Here is a 20,196-nt window from a genome sequence, read left to right as displayed (position 1 = left end):
ATGACTGGGTAGGTGTGGCCCTGGTTTCTGGGATGGGAGACCACACTGCTCTGTGACAGAGGGCCACACCCACTCCCTGGGAGAGGGAGCTGGGCGGTGAGCAGCTGTCAGGTTGGGCTGGCTGAGGAGGATGGCGTGCCTGGGTTACCTTCTCCTCCTCCTCCTCCTCCTTCTCGCCAGCACAGTGGCCCAGGGCGAGTATGGCGTGGTCCACGTGGTGTCACAGAACTGGAGCAAGGACTACTGCGTGCTGTTCAACTCGGACTATGTCACCCTGCCCCGGGACCTGCGCCACGCCCCACTCCTGCCCCTGTATGACGGCACCTCGGCATCCTGGTGCCCTGGCGAGGACGCCTCCCACCAAGCCCAGCCCAGCTCCCCCAGCCAGCGGCCCCTCCGCCGGACCACCGCCATGGTCATGAGGGGCAACTGCAGCTTCTACGCGAAGGGCTGGCTGGCTCAGGGCCGAGGCGCCCACGGGCTGCTCATCGTGAGCCGGGCCAGCGGACAACAGTGCGCAGACACCACCCTGGCATCCCGGGACCCCCACAAGCCCCTGCCGGACCTCACCATCCCGGTGGCCTTGCTCCGATACTCGGACATGCTGGACATCCTCGGCCACACCCACGGGGGCGCCGAGGCCCGCGTGGCCTTGTACGCGCCTCCGGAGCCCATCCTCGACTACAACATAGTGGTCATCTTCATCCTGGCCTTGGGCACCGTGGCCATGGGCGGCTACTGGGCCGGCCTGACCGAGGCCGATCGGCTGCAGCGGCGCCGGGCCCGAGGAGGAGGGGGGCCGAAGGGTCACAATCGGCAGGAAGCAGCAGCAGCCCAGGGGGGGCAAGGGGAAGAGGATGACTATGAGGACACGCCTGTGGATTTCACACCGGCCATGACGGGAGCGGTGGTCGCCATGTCCTGCTCCATCATGCTGCTCCTCTACTTCTTCTACGACTCCTTCGTCTACGTCATGATTGCCATCTTCGGCCTGGGCGCGGGCACCGGCCTCTACGGCTGCATGGCCCCGCTGTTGCGCTACCTGCCCCTGCAGCAGTACCAGTGGCCCCTGCCTGGCCGCCGGGCCTGTCTGCGGCTGCCCCTGCTGCTGCTGGCCGGCCTGTGCGCGGTGGTGACCGGCCTCTGGGTGGCCTACCGCAACGAGGACCGCTGGGCTTGGCTCCTGCAGGACGCGCTGGGCATAGCCTACTGCCTTTTCGTCCTGCAGCGCGTGCGGCTGCCCAAACTCAAGAACTGTACCTTCTTCCTGCTGGCCCTGCTGGCCTTCGACGTCTTCTTTGTCTTCATCACGCCCCTCTTCACCAGGACCGGCGAGAGCATCATGGTGGAGGTGGCCTCGGGCCCGACAGATTCCTTGAGCCACGAGAGGCTGCCCATGGTGCTCAAAGTGCCCCAGCTGAGCTTCTCGGCCTTGACCCTGTGTGACCAGCACTTTACCATCCTCGGCTTCGGTGACATCGTGGTCCCAGGCTTCTTGGTTGCCTACTGCCATCGCTTTGATGTGCAAATGCACTCACGCCAGGTCTACTTCGTGGCCTGCACCGTGGCCTACGCCGTGGGCCTGCTGGTCACGTTTGCTGCCATGGTCCTCACGCAGATGGGCCAGCCTGCCCTGCTCTACCTGGTGTCCAGCACCCTGCTCACCAGCCTGGCCGTGGCCACCTGCCGCCAAGAGCTCATCCTCTTCTGGACTGGCCAGGGCAGAGCCCAGACACCCGCCCAGCCCACAGCAGGGCTCTGTGGCATTCATCCAGAGGGCTCCAAGCAGCAGCAGGAGGACACGGCAAATGTCCACGCAGTCAGGGAGTCTGAGGGGGCCACCAACCTTTTGGCAGGGGACTTAGATAGCAACTCCAGGGAGGGCACAGCCAGGATCGTCACCACATCTGAGGACGAAGCCACCAGTCTGGTTGGCAACAGTGACAGCTCCGAGGGCTGGAGTGATGCCAACCTGGACTCTGATGAGCTGCCTCTTGCCTCCCCCAGGGCCTCGGAGGACCTGATGCTGCTGATGCCACTGATGCCATCATCCTCGGAGCTGGACCACGCACACACCCATGCCCATGCCCATGCCCAGGCACAGGCACAAGCACAGGCACAGGCCCAGACTCAGGCTCAGGCTCAGGCCCAGGTTCCGGCCACTGACCTGCCCTGGAGGAACCTGCACAAAAGGAGGGGTTTTAAAGTAAAGAAGAGCATGTCAACTCAGGCTCCCTTGTGAACCAGGCCCTGGTGCATATGCCTCCAAAAGGGTTGGCAGAATATCGCAAAGCAAAGACACATGGCAAAAAGAAATCAGGGCATTAAAGATATTCCAGATCTATCTAGCAGAGCCTCTTTGTTTGTCAGGATGATGAGAAAGCAGCCATGGAATAAGTCCACACAGGGCCCAGAAGGTCCTTAGAATAGGGCACCACCCCACATCACGCAAAGGGGGAAACTGAGGCTCAGAGAAGGCACACGACTTACACAAAGTTACTCAGCTAGGCCAAGATATTCTCCTAGAGCTTTCCAGGCAGTGATTTCTTCTATCCCTGCCTCCCCAACATCCACCGCAAGTCAGAGCCGCAGCTCCTTAGCCTGGCAGGCCCCATCCTGCCCCTGCAGCCCAGCCCAGCTTCACTGCCCATCTCTTCTTCATGCTCAAGGCCAACTGAACCATTACTATTCCTTGATCACACCATGTCTTCTCCATCTCTTTCTGCACATGCTGTTCCCTTTGGCTAGGATGCCTTCCCATTCCAGACAAATTCCCCAAACCATCTCCCTGGCTCACTAAAACACTCCTCAGTGTCCTGCAAGCATCAGTTCGCATCCATCCTTTCTGGTAAACGACCCTGCTCAGTGCATCCTGGACAGCAGTAGCACGCCCAGGTGTGTCTGCACATACACTGAGTGTGCACCTGCTGCATGCATTACCTGCTGCACATACACTAAGTGGGCACCTGCTGCATGCACATACACTGAATGGGCACCCAGGGAGGCTACTGACCAGCTGGGGGGTGGATAGGAAGTGGAAAACAGACAAGAAACAACCTGAGAATTGTCTTGAAGTGGAAGATAGAAGGGGTGGAGCTGGAGTGGAAGAACTGAGACCATAGCTCTATTTCCCATGCTTCCTTCATTGACTCTGGAGAGTAGACAAGTCTCTTAACCCTCTGGGTCTCAATTGTCTCATCTTCAAAATGGGACTTAACATGCCCACCTGAAGACAGGGTCATGGACAAGGTGATCTCTTGGGGGACACACGTACACACTCACACTGGAGCATTTATTTACCAAACACACCGGCATGTTTTTAAGCAATATGGTGTTTATATGTTGCTTCAGCAGAGTGCACAAACTCTGGGTTGAGGGAAGGCTTCCTAGAGGAGGTTACTGCAGGTGAGAGAATCATAGCCTGTGGGCAGAGTATGGTACAGTGGTTAGGGTCCTACAGCCAGTTGCCCACAGAAGTTCCTGCTCTACTACTGACCCGTACTATGTCATTGAACAAGTGGCTTAACCTCTCTGGGCCTCAGTTTCCTCATCTGTAAAATGAGATAATAATTGGATACACCACAGGGTTTTGGTGAGGTTTGAAGGTGTTGGTTTATGTAAGGTGATTGACATCATGCCTGCATGTAGGATGAGCTCTATGAATGTTAGCTCTATTTATATTGTATCCCTTCATGAAAGCCTTTCAGAATCAAATCCTACAAGGCCTTTGAGTTCTGGCCCTGACTTCCTCCCCACTGCCCTCCACACACGGTGTTCCTGCCCCTACCATCACGAGGGAGTGGACAGCAGATCCCACCGCATCTCTCTTCCCCCACAGGGCCCTCCCACAAGCTGGCTCCTCTCCCTGGAGCTTTGCCCTCCTTCCTCCTCCTCCTCCTCCAGAATTGGGCCTGGCCAGTCCTTTTCCTCCAGTCCAAGCTCAAATGCCCCCACCTGGGGAAGACCTTCCATGATAATCCTTTCTAAACTAGCCCTCCCAGCCTCAATCATGTCACAGTACACCTTTCTGCCAGTTTTTTCATCTCCCCCAGTGAATTGTCAGCTTCATGAAGGCAGAGACCACTCCGTCTCATTCAGATGAGTAATTCCAGGGCCTAGAACAAGGCCTGGCATGTAGTAGACACTCAATTTATGTTTGTTGGAGGAAGGAAGGAAGGAAGGAAGGAAGGAAGGAAGGAAGGAAGGAAGGAAGGGAGGGAGGGAGGGAGGGAGGGAGGGAGGGAGGGAGGGAGGGAGGGAGGGAGGGAGGGAGGACCCATCTTGAACCATAGGGGAAGAGGGGACACTGCAAGGTAAGATGCCCAGGCCACCTCCCTGAGTTCCTACAGGGCCTAGTGAGTGTGGAGATGAGACTCTAAGGGGACTGGATGGGGACTGGGGGTGGGAAGTTATGGGGCTGGACAGGGTTCAGCTAATGGGCATCTTTTAAAAAGCCCTACTTGCCCTAACTGGTTTGAGTCAGTGGAGAGAGCATCGACCTGAGGACTGAAAGGTCCCAGGTTCAATTCCAGTCAAGGGCATGTACCTTGGTTGCAGGCACATCCCCAGTAAGAGGTGTGCAGGAGGTGGCTGGTTGATGTTTCTCTCTCATTGATGTTTCTACCTCTCTATCCCTCTCCCTTCCTCTCTGTAAAAAAATCAATGACATTTTTTAAGCCCTACTTCCTGGTTCCCTTGGTACCTGAAGGCCTGGGCTGGACAAGGGCAGTGTGAGGCACCAAGGCCAGGACCCTGACAAAGGTGTTGACAGTCCCTCCTACTGGAGCCAGAGGCCATCTGGCCTAGACAGAGGGACCTCCGCAGGCCCTGGCTCGTCCCCAGGCCAGGCAGCCTCCCCACTGCTGATTTGCGTCACTGGCCTGCCAGGAACGGGCTATATCCCTCTCTCCCCTCACTCCCCCCCTCCATCTCCTGCCAGGCCCAAGAAGGCAGGCTGGACAGAGCCAAGCTTCTCTGTACCCTCTTACTCCCAGACTAGGGGACAAGAGAGCTCCTCTCTCCCAGAAACGTGCAGACAGGGTGGCTCTGGGGACGCTGGACCTGAGCTCCCTGCAGTGGGGCGGATGCCTGGCACCAAGGAGAGGATTCTCTGGGGGAAGCCCCAGCCCCGTCCACCTCTGCAGACCACAGACTAAGAAAAGGGCGAGTACAAATTCCTTTACCCAACAGAGGCAAACACTCAGAGAACATTTCTTCTACAAAATGGGGAGAGTAACCTCAGGGGCTGAGCCTAGGCTCCCAAATGTGCATAGTTCCACTGCTGCTGCTGCTCTGTGATGACCCAGGGTTCCCTGCCCCAGAGTCATGCTCCCTTGAACTTCAGGCTCAGCCTCACTTTGCCAGTCCCCTTCCCAGAACTGGACCAAACCCAGTTGGTGTCCAGTCAGAGGTGCCCAGACTGGCAGCCCCCACCTGAATGCCAGAGGAACATGAGGTACTGCACATGAGTATATATACCCACATACATACATGTAGACACGTGCCCACATCTGTACTGTATCCTCAGGCATACATACACATATGCCCCTTCACATTCTACACACACGTATGTACACATATGCACCCGAGCATATAGATACTGAACACTCCCATATATCTGTGGACACCCTACACACATACACACACACACACACACACACACACACACACACACACACACATCTGGGCTCGGACATATTCTGCTATTCTCTTCAGATCCTGCCTTCCCTCCAGGCTATCCTGAGCCTGAGGGAGTGGGGGTGCTGATGCCTGGACTTCCTACCCCAGAGGCAGGGTGGCCCTTTCTTGGAGAGGCAGACACTGAGACACAACATTCAGACCCCCTTTGAGGAGGATGGCTGACCAGCAGCCTCCTGCAGGGACTGTCTCAGCTTTCCAGCCCAAGTTGCTCTTCAGGGAGATGGGGGACATGGAGAGCCAGCTAATGAAGCAAGACAGCAGCACCAGGCCCTGGCATCAGCCCGCAACTCCTCCTCTCACAGGCCGGCATTGCGGAATGATGCCAGGTTGCTGGGCTGGCAGAGATGGCGGCAGGCCTGCATCCCAGTCTGATGGCCCCCCCTGCACTCACTGCTTCCTCCTTCTCTCCTTCTGCATTATGAACGCATCTCAGGATCTGCTCCCCGAAGAGCCAAACCTGTGTCAGGTGAAACATAAGATGGGGGCCGGGAAGGAATAGCCTCCCAAGGCCACCCTAGGGGTCCCGGTGGCCCAGTCCCAGCTCTGAGGCTGTCTTTGCTCAGGCTGCCTAGTCATTATCTCTGTGGCTTTAATTTCAGCAAGGACCCCATGAACAGAATAGGCACAGGCTTGGTTTTTCAGTTAATGAAGCATTTGGTAGTCTAGACTCCCTGGATCGTGAGACCAGCAAGGACCCACGAGCTGTTCTAACCCACAAATGAGGAAAAGAAAGCCCAAGGAGGATCAGGACTTGCCTGACTTCACACAGCAATGAAACAGCACAAGCAGAACAACTCTGTGCTTCTGCCTCCCAACCCAGAAGCTGGGTCAGCTCCTATCAATACCCCCCTCCCCTCCACACACCCTGGTCTGCAAGACGTGTCTCCCCGGGAAAACTCTGCATCTACCCACTTTGCCGGTGCCCCTCAGTAGGGACAGCCCTCCATTCTCACCGAGCAGTTGTGTGTGTTGTTTGATAAGGATGGTTGATGATTCAGCATCAAGCATCTCCTCAGCTAGGCAAGGGGACATGGCTGGACTCTGAGCCACTGAGACCTGGGTTGGATGCCCTGTGTTGGTACTCACTTGACACTTTACAACTGAGACCACCCTATTATGCCTCAATATCCTTGCTGGTAAAATGAGCTGCTAAGACGGCCCTGTGGGTTTGTGGTAAAGATCAAATGAGGTGAATTATGTATATAAACAGCTAAATTTGCCAAGCACTGACAACAGTTAATTACACATGTTATCTCATGAAATGGCGCCCACAGCATGACAGCCCCCAAATGTTACCCTTCCCAAATCAGCTTCCAGTTCCTTGGGGCTAAGCTCCCAGAGGTGGATTCCTCCTCTTCCCTTGGTCTCCCCCTCCCCGGCCCACTGGGATGTGATGTATAGGTGGTGCCTGGTGGCTCACCGGGTTCACCACCACTACAGAGTCAAGAAGAGGGGTCCCTCTGCAGTTTGACCAAAACAGGAAGGTTTTGTGCCTGTTTTTTTCCTGGAATCCTGAAGTTTGAGAGTGCCTGGGCTGCCACCTGCTGGTCAGTACAATAAGAGCAGGCGAGCTCTCCCCAAAGAGCACTCCATTAGAGAACTTTGGAATAATTACAATGAGGGTGATATCGAAATCCTATCCTATATAATCCTATATAATAAAAGGATAATATGAAAATTGACTAAACAGTGGACTGACCTGAACGCCCTCGACCTCTACTCCCAGCTGGCCCTGCCCCCAAGCAGCCCCCCCACCCCAATCTGGGGCAGGGCAAACTGCCCAAGGCCCCTCGCCCCAGCGGGCCAGCCGCTCTCCCATGGCCCCCATCTGGCACAGGTCCCCACCAGGCAGGCTGCATAGACCCCACCAGTGCACGAATTCTGAAGCCTTACTGGCCTCAGGGTTAACCCTTAAGAAGCTATTTGTAAGAAGGTGGAGGTATCCTGAGAGAATTTGATATTTTATGAAATGCAGTAGCCCTAACAGGGCATCACTGAATGTCCTTGGTGTTGGAAGACAGTCCATGCCCTGACCTTATCCCATCCCAGAAAATCAGGCACCAGGAGTAAGGGTTCACAGATCCCCAGCACTTGGCCCACTGTCAGAGGTGGGTTTCCCATATTGTCCATCCACCCTGAGTCCCTGGCTGTGTAGGTCCACAGATGCCCTTTCCCAAATACAGCAGCCATTTTTTCATTTTGTCTGTGAACAAATCCCTGCCCACCACCGGTTTCCTTTCCAAGGTAAAGTCTCGCCACTGCCTTCATTTATTTTCTGAAGTAATGCTTCCTATGACCTACCCTCTACCCTCTAGGGCTCTTCCAGGCATGTAGGTCTGAGTCCAGGTTTCATGGCTCACTCCTGAGCCCACCTAGGATGATGGGACCCCGGGAAGGGGGGCGGAAAAGGGAAACAGGCTGCTACTGGGAGGACCTTGGACTGAGAAAATTCTGAGGAGTTGTTCTGAGAAAGCCTTTGAGCAGCTTCCCCCAGCTATTAAGGACTTGAATGGCAGAGAAGTTTGGGGGAAGGGTGGACAGTGTGTGAGGTCTGAGCCTCTAAAGACCATCTAGAACTCCCCAGAACTAATAACAGAGACCTTGCAGGATTTTGCAGAACTGAGAACAGAGAGGGAAAGCAGCCTGCTTGAGGTCACACAGCAGGCCAGTGGCAAGGCCAAGGCAACCTAGAACCTGGGAACTAACCTGAGAATTCTTCATAAACAAGAGACCCTTTCTAGAAGCAAATGCTTGCCGTTAATGGGATTGTTTCCCACCACATATTTGATCTTAAAGTAGAGGCTGCTGGGTCTAGAGAGAAAAGGACTTCTCTGGGTAAAATCCTCTGCCTCCCGAAATCCATCCTATGCAAAATCTCACCACTGCCTGCAGTTTCCGACCCAGACAATGAACTGAAATCAGGCAAGAGAGGCAGCCCTCCTGAGGATGATTGTCCATCACAGCCCTTGTTCTCTTCCAGGCCACCCTCCATTGGCTGCAGCCACGACAGTGTGAGCCAACGGTGGATCTGGTCTCAACCCACCTTGCTCAATCCTTAAAGCTAGTTTTGGTAAATTAAATAATGTCCCCTTAAAAGATATCCACATCCTACTCCCTGGAACCTGCAAATGTTACCTTATATGGAATGGAGCAGAAAAGGACTTAGAAGACATGATGAGGTTAAAGATCTTGGGATAGGAAGATCATCTTGTATTATTCTAGTAAGTTCTAAATGTGATCACAAGGGTCCTTTAAGAGAGAGGCAGAAAGGATGTAGGGAAGCAGAAACTGGAGTAGCCACAAGCCAAGGACTGCTAGCAGCTGCCCGAAGCTGGAAGAGGCAAAGAATGGATTTTCCTCCAGAGCCTCCAGCAAGAGCACTGGCCTGCTGACCCCTTGATTTCAGATCAGAGATACTGATTTCAGACTTCTGGCTTATAAACTCAGAGGAAATAAATGTCCATTGTTTTAAGCCACCCAGTTTGTGGTAATTTGTATATGGAAGATAAAACAGGAAACTAAAACACAGATTAACAGACATCCCTGGTATAGACTGCCTATGTGCCCAGCACTATGAATGAGAATTAAACACCTCACATCCGAGCAAATGAGACAGACACACAAAACAGTGAAACTCCAGTCTACCCGGTGTTCCTTCCTGCTGGACAGAGCCAGTATTAGTCCAAGCAGATATAACAACATAAATTTAATACTGTCTTAGTGTATGTTTGGTCTACAGCACTGTGAAAAATATATTTGGCTGGAAACTACACATTTTAGAAGATTTCTGTAAGATCTAGTCATTTTACTTCTTGGAAACTAGGGATATGAAAAATCTTTAAAGGTGGTAATTTGTTTTGCTAAATTACTTTCCAAGTCATGTTTGTGTCCATTTATGTATGCTGTGTATGCTGTAAAATATGGAAGCAACCATTTTACCACACCCTCACCAGCATCTTTGCCAGTTTGATAGGGTAAAAAGCAGCATCTCTTTCATTTTGTATGTTTCTGAATAATAATGAGGTTGACATTTTATTCCCACACATTGGTTTATTAATGGAATAGTCTCTACTCCAGGGCTTAGCACAGCGTCCAGCCAGTTACCATTTCCTGTCAATTCTACACCAGGAAAATCTCTGGGGTCCATTGCATCCTTCCCATCTTTACAGACTTAGCTCAAGATGCCCCCTTTCACCTGGACCATTAGATCCCTCACTAAAGAAAAGAACGCAATTACTCTCGTTCCTCCAGCTGAAAGACCTCAATGCCTCCTACTGCCTGTCAAAACAACCCCTGTGGCCCAGCCTGGTAGTTAAGGCTGTCCATGATCAGCCTCCTCTACCAGCCAACTTTACCTTTGACCAGCTCTGAGTGTGTAGTCTTCCACACATGCTCATCCTCACGCCACACCTCTGTTCCACTCAGAAAGGTGCTTCCTTCACCTTCCCCTAATCCCTGAGCACAGTGAACCCACCCGGATTCAGTCCTCACGCTACAGCCGCAGGGCAGGGCCCTGTCCAAGGTCCTGGAGATGAAGCGTAAACAGGGCATGGCTCCTGACTCAGAGTGTCTCACAGTACCTAGACGGTGGAGGAGGGCACAGATGTATTAATAAGGCCCCTTTGGCTTCAAAGAACAGGAATCTGCTCCCAAGTACTCAAGCACAAAAAGGAGCTTATTGGAAAGAGACGGGATTTCTCAGAACACAAAGGCAAATAGCCAAGTTGGGGCTCATGGGAATTGGGAATTAGAAAGTTATCAGAAAGCAAAGCCATCCTCTCTGCCTCTCCAGCATGCATAGTCTCTGCTTCTGCTTCCTCCCTTCCCTCCCTGAGCCAGCTGCCTCTCTGCACACTCATTTTGCTCCTGGCACCAACCCTGACTGCCTCACTGCCCAAGATCACCACCACCGGGCAATTGTCTCTGTGCAGATACCACTCAGAATCTCAAGAGAGAGGATCTGCTTGGCTTAGATTTACTCTATTTTCTCAGGGCCCTGTACTTGGCTGTCCATGGGTCCTTAACTCAGGCTCCTACCCCTGGTTCGGCCAGCTATGGCTGGAGATGGAGGGCTTTAAGAGTCAGGTGAGGCCCTAACCGGTTTGGCTCAGTGGATAGAGCGTCAGCCTGTGGACTCAAGGGTCCCAGGTTCGATTCTGGTCAAAGGCATATACCTTTGTTGCGGGCACATACCCCTTAGGGAGTGTGTAAGAGGCAGCTGATTGATGTTTCTTATCGATGTTTCTAGCTCTCTATCCCTCTCCTTTCCTCTCTGTAAAAAATCAATAATATATATATATATTTTAAAAGAGTCAGGTGAGATACTACAAAGTGTTGTCAGCATCCAAATTTCTATGTGATTTGTTGTGCTTAATAATGTTAGAGAAGCACTGCAATAGAGCAGCGACCTCACAGTATTTCCTGACCCAGCAGTAAGTCACAGCCTCACCCGGGAACTTGTCGGGAATGTACATTTTAAGGGTCCTGGAGGGTCTGGGAGGAGCTGGACACTTTACACGGTGCTCAAAGAGAGCCCCACCCTCCGCCCTCAGTTTTACTATCTTATTTTTTACTCAGTTTTACTCCTATCTTATTTCCATGATGAAGAGCCAGTGTCTTGCTCTCCACTTGCCCCCACTGAGGCTGGCAAAGAGAAACTGCCACATAGGCTGCCACATACCAGTGTGACCCCTCAAGGTTTGTTGGTGCTGGTTAGAGGCATGTTGGCTCTCTCCCTGCGGCCCTCACTGCCCCATTCAGGCAACAGCAGGGAGATGCTCTCTTTAAGGGTTGTGGGTGTTCATGTCTGATTCGTGCTGAATTCGCCATATTCGTTTCCTGTGGCTGCTATAACAAACCACCACAAACCAAATGGCTTAAAACACCAGGAGTTTGTTTTCTTATAGTCTGAAAGCCAGAGGTCTGGAACCCAGGTGTCGGCAGGGCCTGGGCTTGTGGGGAGAAGACCTCTTTTCCTCCTCCAGCTCCTGGGGACTCCAGGCGTCCTCGGCTTGTGGCTCCCTAGTTCCACTCTCTGCCTCCATCTTCACACAACCTTCTCCTCTCTGTGCCTCCAACCTCCCTTTGTCCTATAAGAATACTTGTCACTGGATTTAGCGACCATCCCGATAACCCAGGATGATCTCACCTTGAGGTTCTTAATGAATGAAATCTGCAAAGATCCTTTTTCCAAATAAGGTCACATTCTGGGTGGACATATATTTGGGGGGGCCACCCCCATTCAACACACTTCACCATCCTCTCTGCCAAATGTTTGGGACCACACTAGGGAGAAATGATGTTCCCTGCCCATCTTCATTCTTGTCTAGAGTAACCACAAAGGACAAGCTCATTAGACAAAAGGAGAACATCAAAGAAACAAGGCATCAAGGCATGGCCCTTCTTCTCAAGGAACCGAAGGTTAGGTGAGACCAGAGAAGCCAAGAAGGGTAATGCTTTTGCCTACCCCACTCCCACCCCGTGTCAGCACTCATCCTGCTCGCCATTTCCTGTTATTTCCGGAGCTGCAGCTAGAGGATGAGTACATTGAGAGGGGTCTGAGCGCCCTGGACGGGCGTTCTGGGAATTGCACGGTATCCAGCAGCTCCCTTCTGCAGCTTCCGTTCTGCTAGTGCAGGAGGTTTTATGAGTGCCAGGACAGCAATTAATGAGGGGACAGTCAGCCAAATGGTGCACTCCTGGGCCTCAGCAGCCAGTGTGCTGTGCAGCCTCCTCAGGGCCAAGGAAGATGAAACTTTCTGGAGAGTAAGCTGAAAGGCCCACCCCGGATGGCCTCTAGCAGCGTTAGCCCAGCAATACTGAGTGGAATGAGGAGTGGCAACATCAGCCCCACTGTGCTTCTCTGACAGGTGGCCTCTGCCAGCTGGGGGGCCACTGAGCATGGGGAAAGGAGGCAGGGGGAAAAGGAGGCAACTGAGAGGCTGGAGAACCAAGGGCGTTTGTAGTGGAAACGGGCAAATAGGTTAGACTTGCCTTCTCTTCTCAGCTCGGCTCCTAATTAGCTGCGTGAGATTGGAAGAGTTATAAAATAAAGAACCTCCACAAACCATTAGAAGATACACAATCCAAGAGGAGTGAGGAAAATTGGCAGAGAATTCGAACAGGCATTTTGCAGAAGAAACACAGATGGCAAAAAAAGAAAAATGAAAAGATGTTCAATATCTCTCATGATTTGGGAGATAAGACTTGAACACAAGTAGGGAATTGGTGACATTTGAATGAAGTCTGCAGTTTAGTTGACAGCAGTTAGTGTCTTAGTTATGATCCCTGTGTTATCTATAATAATAAAAGGGTAATATGACAATTAGACCAAACGTCCTTCCTGAGGAAGCCAGGGCTGCAGCTAATGGATGGAGGCAGCCAACCTCTGCCGCGATGGGAGGGATCCAGGGAGCTGCCAGAGCTGTGAAGGCCTACTCTTAGACGAATTTCAAGCATTGTTCTAGTGGGTCCATAAAATGCTAAGCTGGGTGAAGAAGGGTCTTTGAGAATTTTGTGATTTCATAACTTTTCTGTTAGCCTAAACTTAGTACAAAATAAAAAGGTAAACAACTACTACTACAATAATCATAAGAGAACACAGTGGATAGAGCATCGGCCTGTGGACTGAAGGGTTCGATTCCGGTCAAGAGCATGTACCTTGGTTATGGGCTCACTCCCAGGGCGAGGTGTGCAGGAGGCAACTAATCTATCTTTTTCTCTCATCGATGTTTCTAATACTCTATACCTCTCCCTTACTCTCTGTAAAAAAATAAAACATATTTTTTTAAAAAGAGAGAACACAACAAAGAGTTACCACTTGCCAACAGAGAGGGAAGGATGATGAAGATTAATGAGCTCCGGCATTGGAGGTGGAGTTGCTGAGGAGGTGGGAGTGTAACCTGAAGCCACCGTTTTGGAGAGCACTTGAGTATTATCGATTACAATTACATCGTGGGTGCCCCTTGACCTGAATTCCATGGGTTGGTATCCACCCTACCAAAATCCTTGCACTTATTTCCAGGGGTGTTTACCCTATTGTAATAACCAGCAGCAACCTAAATACCCAAACAGAGCAAATGTATCAGTAGAGGAAAGGCTAAAGAATACCGTGCATTTAACCATGAAATGCTATGCAGCAGGTAAAGACAATGCAATAGATCCACATGAAAAATGAAAAGGTTTCCATGTAAAAAGTATAATGTCACTGAGGTAAAGAAAAAGCACAAGTGAAGCCAGACATTTCTTAAATGTGTGTATATAGATGTATATGCCAACCCCCAGATACCCTCTCTACTGGCCAAGATTCCCTCTGGAGCTGGCAGTGGGACGGGGATTGGAACAAGGAGGACAGGTGGGGTGGTGCCGAAGGAGACTCTCACTTGCTTTTTTCTCCTCCACTAGCTGCTGCCATCCACATAACATGCCCAGAGTGCACCAGCTTCTGACGCCGTCAAGGTGTTCATTTCCAAGGCACCAAAAAGTTTTGTTTTTTTCTAGCACCCATTCTATCTGGAATAAATTTATTTTAGATTTTAAAATGTCAGATTTGGAGCTCAGTTGTCTCAGAAAAGGCTATAATTGTATAAATATAATAGGCCCACATTTCTCCCCAGGATGCTGCTTTTCAAAGAATCCGATTTTTATTTTATTATTTTAGAGCTCAGAGACCCCTATTCTAACCCCCTCGTTTTACCAACGAGGCAACAGCCACAGAGAAGCTGAGCATTTTTCCCATTTCTACCAGCTACAGTAGCATTGGCAATAAGGAATCCTAAAAGTTAATCAACACTCGGAGTTTCCATCTGATGTTTGCAAACTAATTAAGAAAAAGCATAATGAAAAGTTATCCTGTACAGGTATGTCTCCGTTCTGCTTTTAAGACTTAGATTTTAAATATTGATTTTTTTTAACTACGGAAATATTAAATCTCATTTTTCTCTTTTGTGCATTTATCTACAAAATACTTTATCTTTCCATGTCCTTGATCTTCAATGGGAAATGATCTTAGCTTTACATTTCTCTGCTCTTCAGGGACCTGAAAAAAAATACTTCAAGGCACCAAGGGAACTAGGGCGAGAATTGATTCAGTCATTGGCCACTCTTTCTGGTTTAGTTTGTATCTTCACATTTGCTTTCCTTAAAGAGACAGAGGCCCCTCTGTGTAGCATGCTTGGTACAATTTTTCTTTTTTTAGTCTGATCATGATTTTTATTTCATATTCCAAACCCAACTGGCCCTAACTTGCGAGAGAAAGCAGTTATTGTGGATGAGCAAGCAAAGCACGTGGGCCCCGAGATGCTATTGTTAGACACAAAAGCCCCTCTATGACTTTGTGACAACCAATCCCCCACGTCACTCAGCACAGAAAAGGGGCACACACTGTGCTCACGCTGTTTCACCCGCCTGAATTTGTAAACAACTGAAGCATAACACAAACAAGTTTTTGTGTGTGTGGTTTTTTTAGTTTGCTGGTGTTTTTAACTCAATAAAACATCATCTTTAATTAACTTCATGAACTTTTATTTTTTTTAACCCCTGATTATCTCTGCCTTTGAATGGACTCCACTGGCTGGTTTGAATTGGATGGTTCCTGTGAATACAGCCTGATTTCTGTATCCATCCAATACACTTTGTAACAGTCAGGAGAGGCCAGATTATGGTGCGATAACAAATAACACCCAAACTTCAATGACCTGACAAAAGTTTGTTTTCCACTCATGTTACATATCCTGTGAGGATCAGGAGGGAGCTTGGTGCTTATTGTAACCCCTCAGGGACCTGATTGAAGGAGGCTCCATCTTGACAATCCCATCCTCATCTCAGCAGATGGAGAGAACTCTGGAGGGGCTCCACAAGTAATCATATGCTCTAACCCAAAAGTGACATCCCTCGATTCCTTTCACAGTACATTGGTCTGAACTGGTCACATGACCCCCTGCAGCTACAGGACACCAGGAAGTCCAGTGCTCACCAGGAGAGGAGAGCAGCCCAACTGGCCTGCAAGGACCTCAGCATACACTAGTAGGCACACTTCCCAAAAATCCTACCTTCATACTGGGTCCGGGTAAAAGCCTCTTGAAGGACAGCCCAGAGCCAAATCAATTGGTCAAACATTTAAGGACTAATTATGAATGAAGCCTGGATGACGTTGAGGAATAAGGATTACATATTTAGACAACCAAAGTCATAGAAATTTTTCACCTAATTGTATGGTTTATGAGTTACATAAAAAAAAAAAAAGCTCACCTGCTCCTCCATGGGGAAAATAGTCACACAGGTGCCACTGACATCGACTGGGTAGAGGCCAGGAATGCTGCTACACATCCTACAACGCACAGGACCAGCCCCATGACAAAAACTATATGGTCCAAAATTGTGCCATGCTTGAGAAACCCTATATTCAAGTAATGCAAACTTCACATTCTGAAAACAAAATACAAAAATAAACCCCAAACCAAAACAAACAAAAAGTCTTGCCTTGAGTTCCCCTGCTGTGTGCTGCTGTGAGGTCACAACCCGAGTGATATCAGCCACACAGGCGCGTCCATGAGACAGGCTGCAGGGCCCTGCACGGGGCATGAGCCAAACCCGCTTCAGATAACTGCTAACAGGTATCCAGACAGTGTCAAATGTCCCTGGGGTCAAAATCTCCCCCAGTTCAGAGTCCTGTTCTCACAGAACATTCCAGTTTGCCAAGGGCACCATTTCCACTGTGCTGCAGAGGAACAAACCCTGAACTGGGAACTATGAAGTCTGAGTTTGAATCCAGCTCTGCCAGTAAGTCACTCAGTGCCTTCACTCCTTAGGCCTCAGTAAGATGAGAGAGTTGAACAGGACACTTCCTACAGCCATTGCCGACTGCTGAGGCTCTCGAGTTCAGTTCTGGAATTTTCCATTCTAACACTGGGCCAGTCATAGCCTCACCCTCTCCCCAAAGAAAAGATAGAGTGGGGATTCCAGCTGCACAGTCCAGATGACAGGAGAGGCTGATGAGGTGACCACAGGGCCTGGAAGGCTGGCAGCCAGGGAGGTACTGAGGAAAGAGGAGGATGGAGAAAAGCATGGGCAGTTGGTATCCTGAATGCACCAAAAGGCATTTCCTGGGCTGACCCTGGGCCTGACCATTAAAAAGTCAACCGTGTCCTAAGCAATCGGAAGTGTACAAGAGGCTGGTAAATGGCTTTTGAAGTTAAGAAGATAAATAGCAAGCAACATACACAGAGAAAAGAGTAATGTACCCAAGAATGGGAGGGGTGTGTGTGTGTGTGTGTGTGTGTGTGTGTGTGTGTGTGGTGTGTGTGCGCGCGTGCACACCTCTGCTATATCCTTGCTAATGGCAAGAGAAATTGCATAATTTAATTTCAGCTTGAATATGTCTGTAAGCTTTAAAAAATCATTATCAGATGATTATTAAGTTTGTTGATCTCTTATTGACCTCTTGACTCTTGATCAGCTGTAATCAAAAGACAGGGGCAAGAGAAGAGATGCCCTGTACTGCTCCCATCCACATTTCCTCCTGGTCCTTCTCAGAATCCAATAAAGCTTGACAGTGAACTTAAAAGGGAATGAGTGATATTTAATAAAAGGCTGCTCAGTCTAACAAGGATTTGGGACTTTTTGAAAGACAGAAGAGACAAGCCGAATGGTCTTTTCCATTCCAGGTCCCTACAAATGTTTTATGCAATATCTTGTGTGTTTGTTTTTTAATCCTCACCCAAGCATATGTTTTTTTCTATTGAATTTTAGAGAGTAAGGGAAAGAGAGAGAAAAACATCAATGTAAGAGAGAAACATTGATCTACTGCTCCTGTACACTCTCCAACCTGGGAACTAACCCACAACCTAGGTATGTGTCCTGACTGGGAATCATACCCACAACCCTTTTTTGGTGCACAGGATGCTGCTCCAACCAACTGAGCAACCCAGCCAGGCCTGCAATATGTTTTATTTGCCTTAGGTTTGTACTTGTTTTGTATTTATTGTCAAGTAAATTAACAGTTTTCTGGGTTGCTCATAAACTGAGCTCCCAAGCTATGCTATATTCCACAGTTAACACTTATTTCTCAGAGATATTCATCCAGTTGTCCTTTTATCCGTCCAGTCTGCCAATCATTCATCAGCTGTTTATGAAGCACCCACTATGTGTCAAGTGCTATGTTTGGGTGGAGGGTACAAAAGTGAAAAAAGACAGTCTAGGCCTCCCAGGGCATCATACTCAGCATGTACAAAAGCCCTCACACTCCATTGTGACAAGCGGGGCCCCCAGGGGCGACACCTGGCCCTGAGAGGGAAGCCTCAGGGGAGGCCTTCTGAGAAGGGGGTACCAGAGCTAAGTCTTCCAGGAAAAATAGGAATTATTCAGGCAGAGATGAGAGAGTGACTCAGGCTTAGGAAAGGCACAAAAGCAAGAGAGAGAGTTTGGGGAGTCATTGGCCTACAGAGAATATAATGTGATTGGACAGGAGCATCGGAAGAGGGAGGGTGAGGAATAAAACCAAGCTCGCTGACTTGGGCCACGTCTGCCGTGCCAAGAACCTCTGTCCCTCTCCACCAAACTATGGTTCCCGTTACTCAGAGTCCCGTTATTTGCATTGGTTCTGTTCTATAAAGTCCCAGTGAACGCTGAACTAGAGAACAGTAAACGGCTGCTCCCAGGGGAAATATAAGCTTACATTCCTGCAAGCCTCTGGTGCCATTTTTCATCAATCAGATCATTTATAACCTGTCTTAGGTGTGTTTCTGTTTTAAAACACCTTATTGAACATAGACCATTGACTCATTGAGCTCACAGCCAACAACCCTGTAGTTTGTGCTGACTGATGCGGATCTAACACACGCATTTTCCCTGGGAGGCACATCAAAGCCATCTTGTACTTAGAAACATCACATAGCTATTTTAAAACAATGAAACTGCCAACAACAAAAAACTCACCATGCAAAAAGTGTGGTACTAAATAGACCACGCAAAGGATACCTGTTCACAGGATGAGAACCGAAGTGAGAAGACAGAAGGAATGCCTTGTTTGACCTCAGTTGGGAAGGTGCACACTTGGACCAATCAAGCTTTTTTGCCACTCTCCACAGATTCACCAACGATCGCAATATACTTCAGGATGTAAGCAAATTCACAAACATGCAACATGAATAATAAGGATCATTTGTATTTCAAAAACGTGAAATACAAACTCCTAAATTCTCAGTACTGTCAATGACCACTATAATCAATGTTCTGAATCTCTCCATTTTTATTTCTCCCGGAATACAGGAGAAAGGCATGAGTGAACTTAGAGCTACCTATGAATTAAGACTCGGGACCTGGGAACTTATGTAAAACTACACTGCACCAAAGCAGTGTTTACAACAGACCATCCTGCGTCCTTCTGGAAGGACTGCCTGTCAGAGGGTGACTTACAGTTCATTCTCTGATGGCCGGAAGCCAGACAACACAGCGATCACTCCGACAGGAGCACAGCGCCTCGGCCCCAGAGGGCTTCTCTGTAGTGTCAGCCGGTGGCGTGGACACTGTCTGTATCGGTTCAGGGAGGAGCAGCAGGAAATCATGCCAGTTGCTGACACAGATGCAGCAAGCTTGGTCCAACAATGTGTTACCAGAACAGTCTGGGCAGTCTGGTGCTTCAAATGTTCTAGGACAAAGAGATAGATAAACTCCTTGAGCTGCTAAATCCCAGGGACTCTTTCAGGGAAATTATTTATTTGGAATGCGAGACAGGGGACTAATAGGTTTTAGTTAATATTTAAAAACATAGCTAGCCTTTGATCTAGGAAAAAAGTTATAGAACACAGTTACCTCAGGATTCAATCTCCTAGCTGACCCACTGACTTCATCGGGGACTTTCCTTTATCATTAAAGAGCATAATTTGTTACTTAGATTTTTAAAGAATATATGCTACAGACTCCCCAAGCAGTATCTAATGCCCAAATGTTTTTTGCAGTTTCCCAATTTTTTTAATTAAAATTTTTAAAGATGGACTTTATTTTTTTAACTTGAAATAATTTTTTATTTTTCAATTACAGTTGACATACATTATATTAGATTCAGGCGTTCACCCTAGGGATTAGACATTATGTAACTTACAAGTGATCATCCTGATAGTCTCATACCCATCTGACACCATACGTAGGGATTAAATATTGTTGACTATATTCCCTAAGCTGTTCTTCACATCCCTGAGACTATTCTTTAACAACCAATTTGTACTTCTTAGTCCCTTCACCTTTTTCACCCAGTTCTTAAACCCATCTCCCAGAAGATGAACTCTACTTTTTAGAGTAGTTTTAGGTTCACAGGAAAACTGAGTAGAAAGTATACCCCACCTGCTCCCACACACAGCGTTGCCTCTGTCACAATCCGTGAACCTGCACTGACACATGATTGTCACACAAAGTCCACAGTTTACAGAGTTCATTCTTGATGCTGTACATTCTATGGGTTCAACATATAACAACACATATCTACCATCATATAAAATGTAC

At 49.2% G+C, this 20,196-nt stretch overlaps 1 protein-coding gene across 2 annotated transcripts; it reads left to right on the top strand.

Moving 5' to 3' along the window:
* Window positions 1-2,242, top strand: SPPL2C (signal peptide peptidase like 2C). Of its 2 annotated transcripts, XM_036451720.2 has the most exons (2): window positions 1-2,068; window positions 2,135-2,242. In XM_036451720.2, exons 1-2 carry the CDS (start codon window positions 131-133, stop codon window positions 2,240-2,242), a joined length of 2,046 nt encoding a protein of 681 aa, XP_036307613.1. In that variant the 5' UTR covers window positions 1-130. The 2 variants fall into 2 exon arrangements, with proteins under 2 accessions (XP_036307613.1, XP_036307612.1); XM_036451719.2 differs by having other exon boundaries at window positions 1-2,242.
* Window positions 2,243-20,196: the final 17,954 nt, after the last annotated feature.

The sequence above is a fragment of the Pipistrellus kuhlii genome, unplaced genomic scaffold (assembly GCF_014108245.1).
Source record: "Pipistrellus kuhlii isolate mPipKuh1 unplaced genomic scaffold, mPipKuh1.p scaffold_m20_p_22, whole genome shotgun sequence".
In the NCBI taxonomy this organism is placed as follows: domain Eukaryota; kingdom Metazoa; phylum Chordata; class Mammalia; order Chiroptera; family Vespertilionidae; genus Pipistrellus; species Pipistrellus kuhlii.
Note: the sequence above shows the minus strand (reverse complement) of the source record. Positions and strands in the feature narration are given on the sequence as shown.

Coding starts and splice junctions, on each gene's coding strand:
- SPPL2C (XM_036451719.2), top strand. CDS start 131: ATGGCGTGCCTGGGTTACCTTCTCCTCCTCCTCCTCCTCCTTCTCGCC.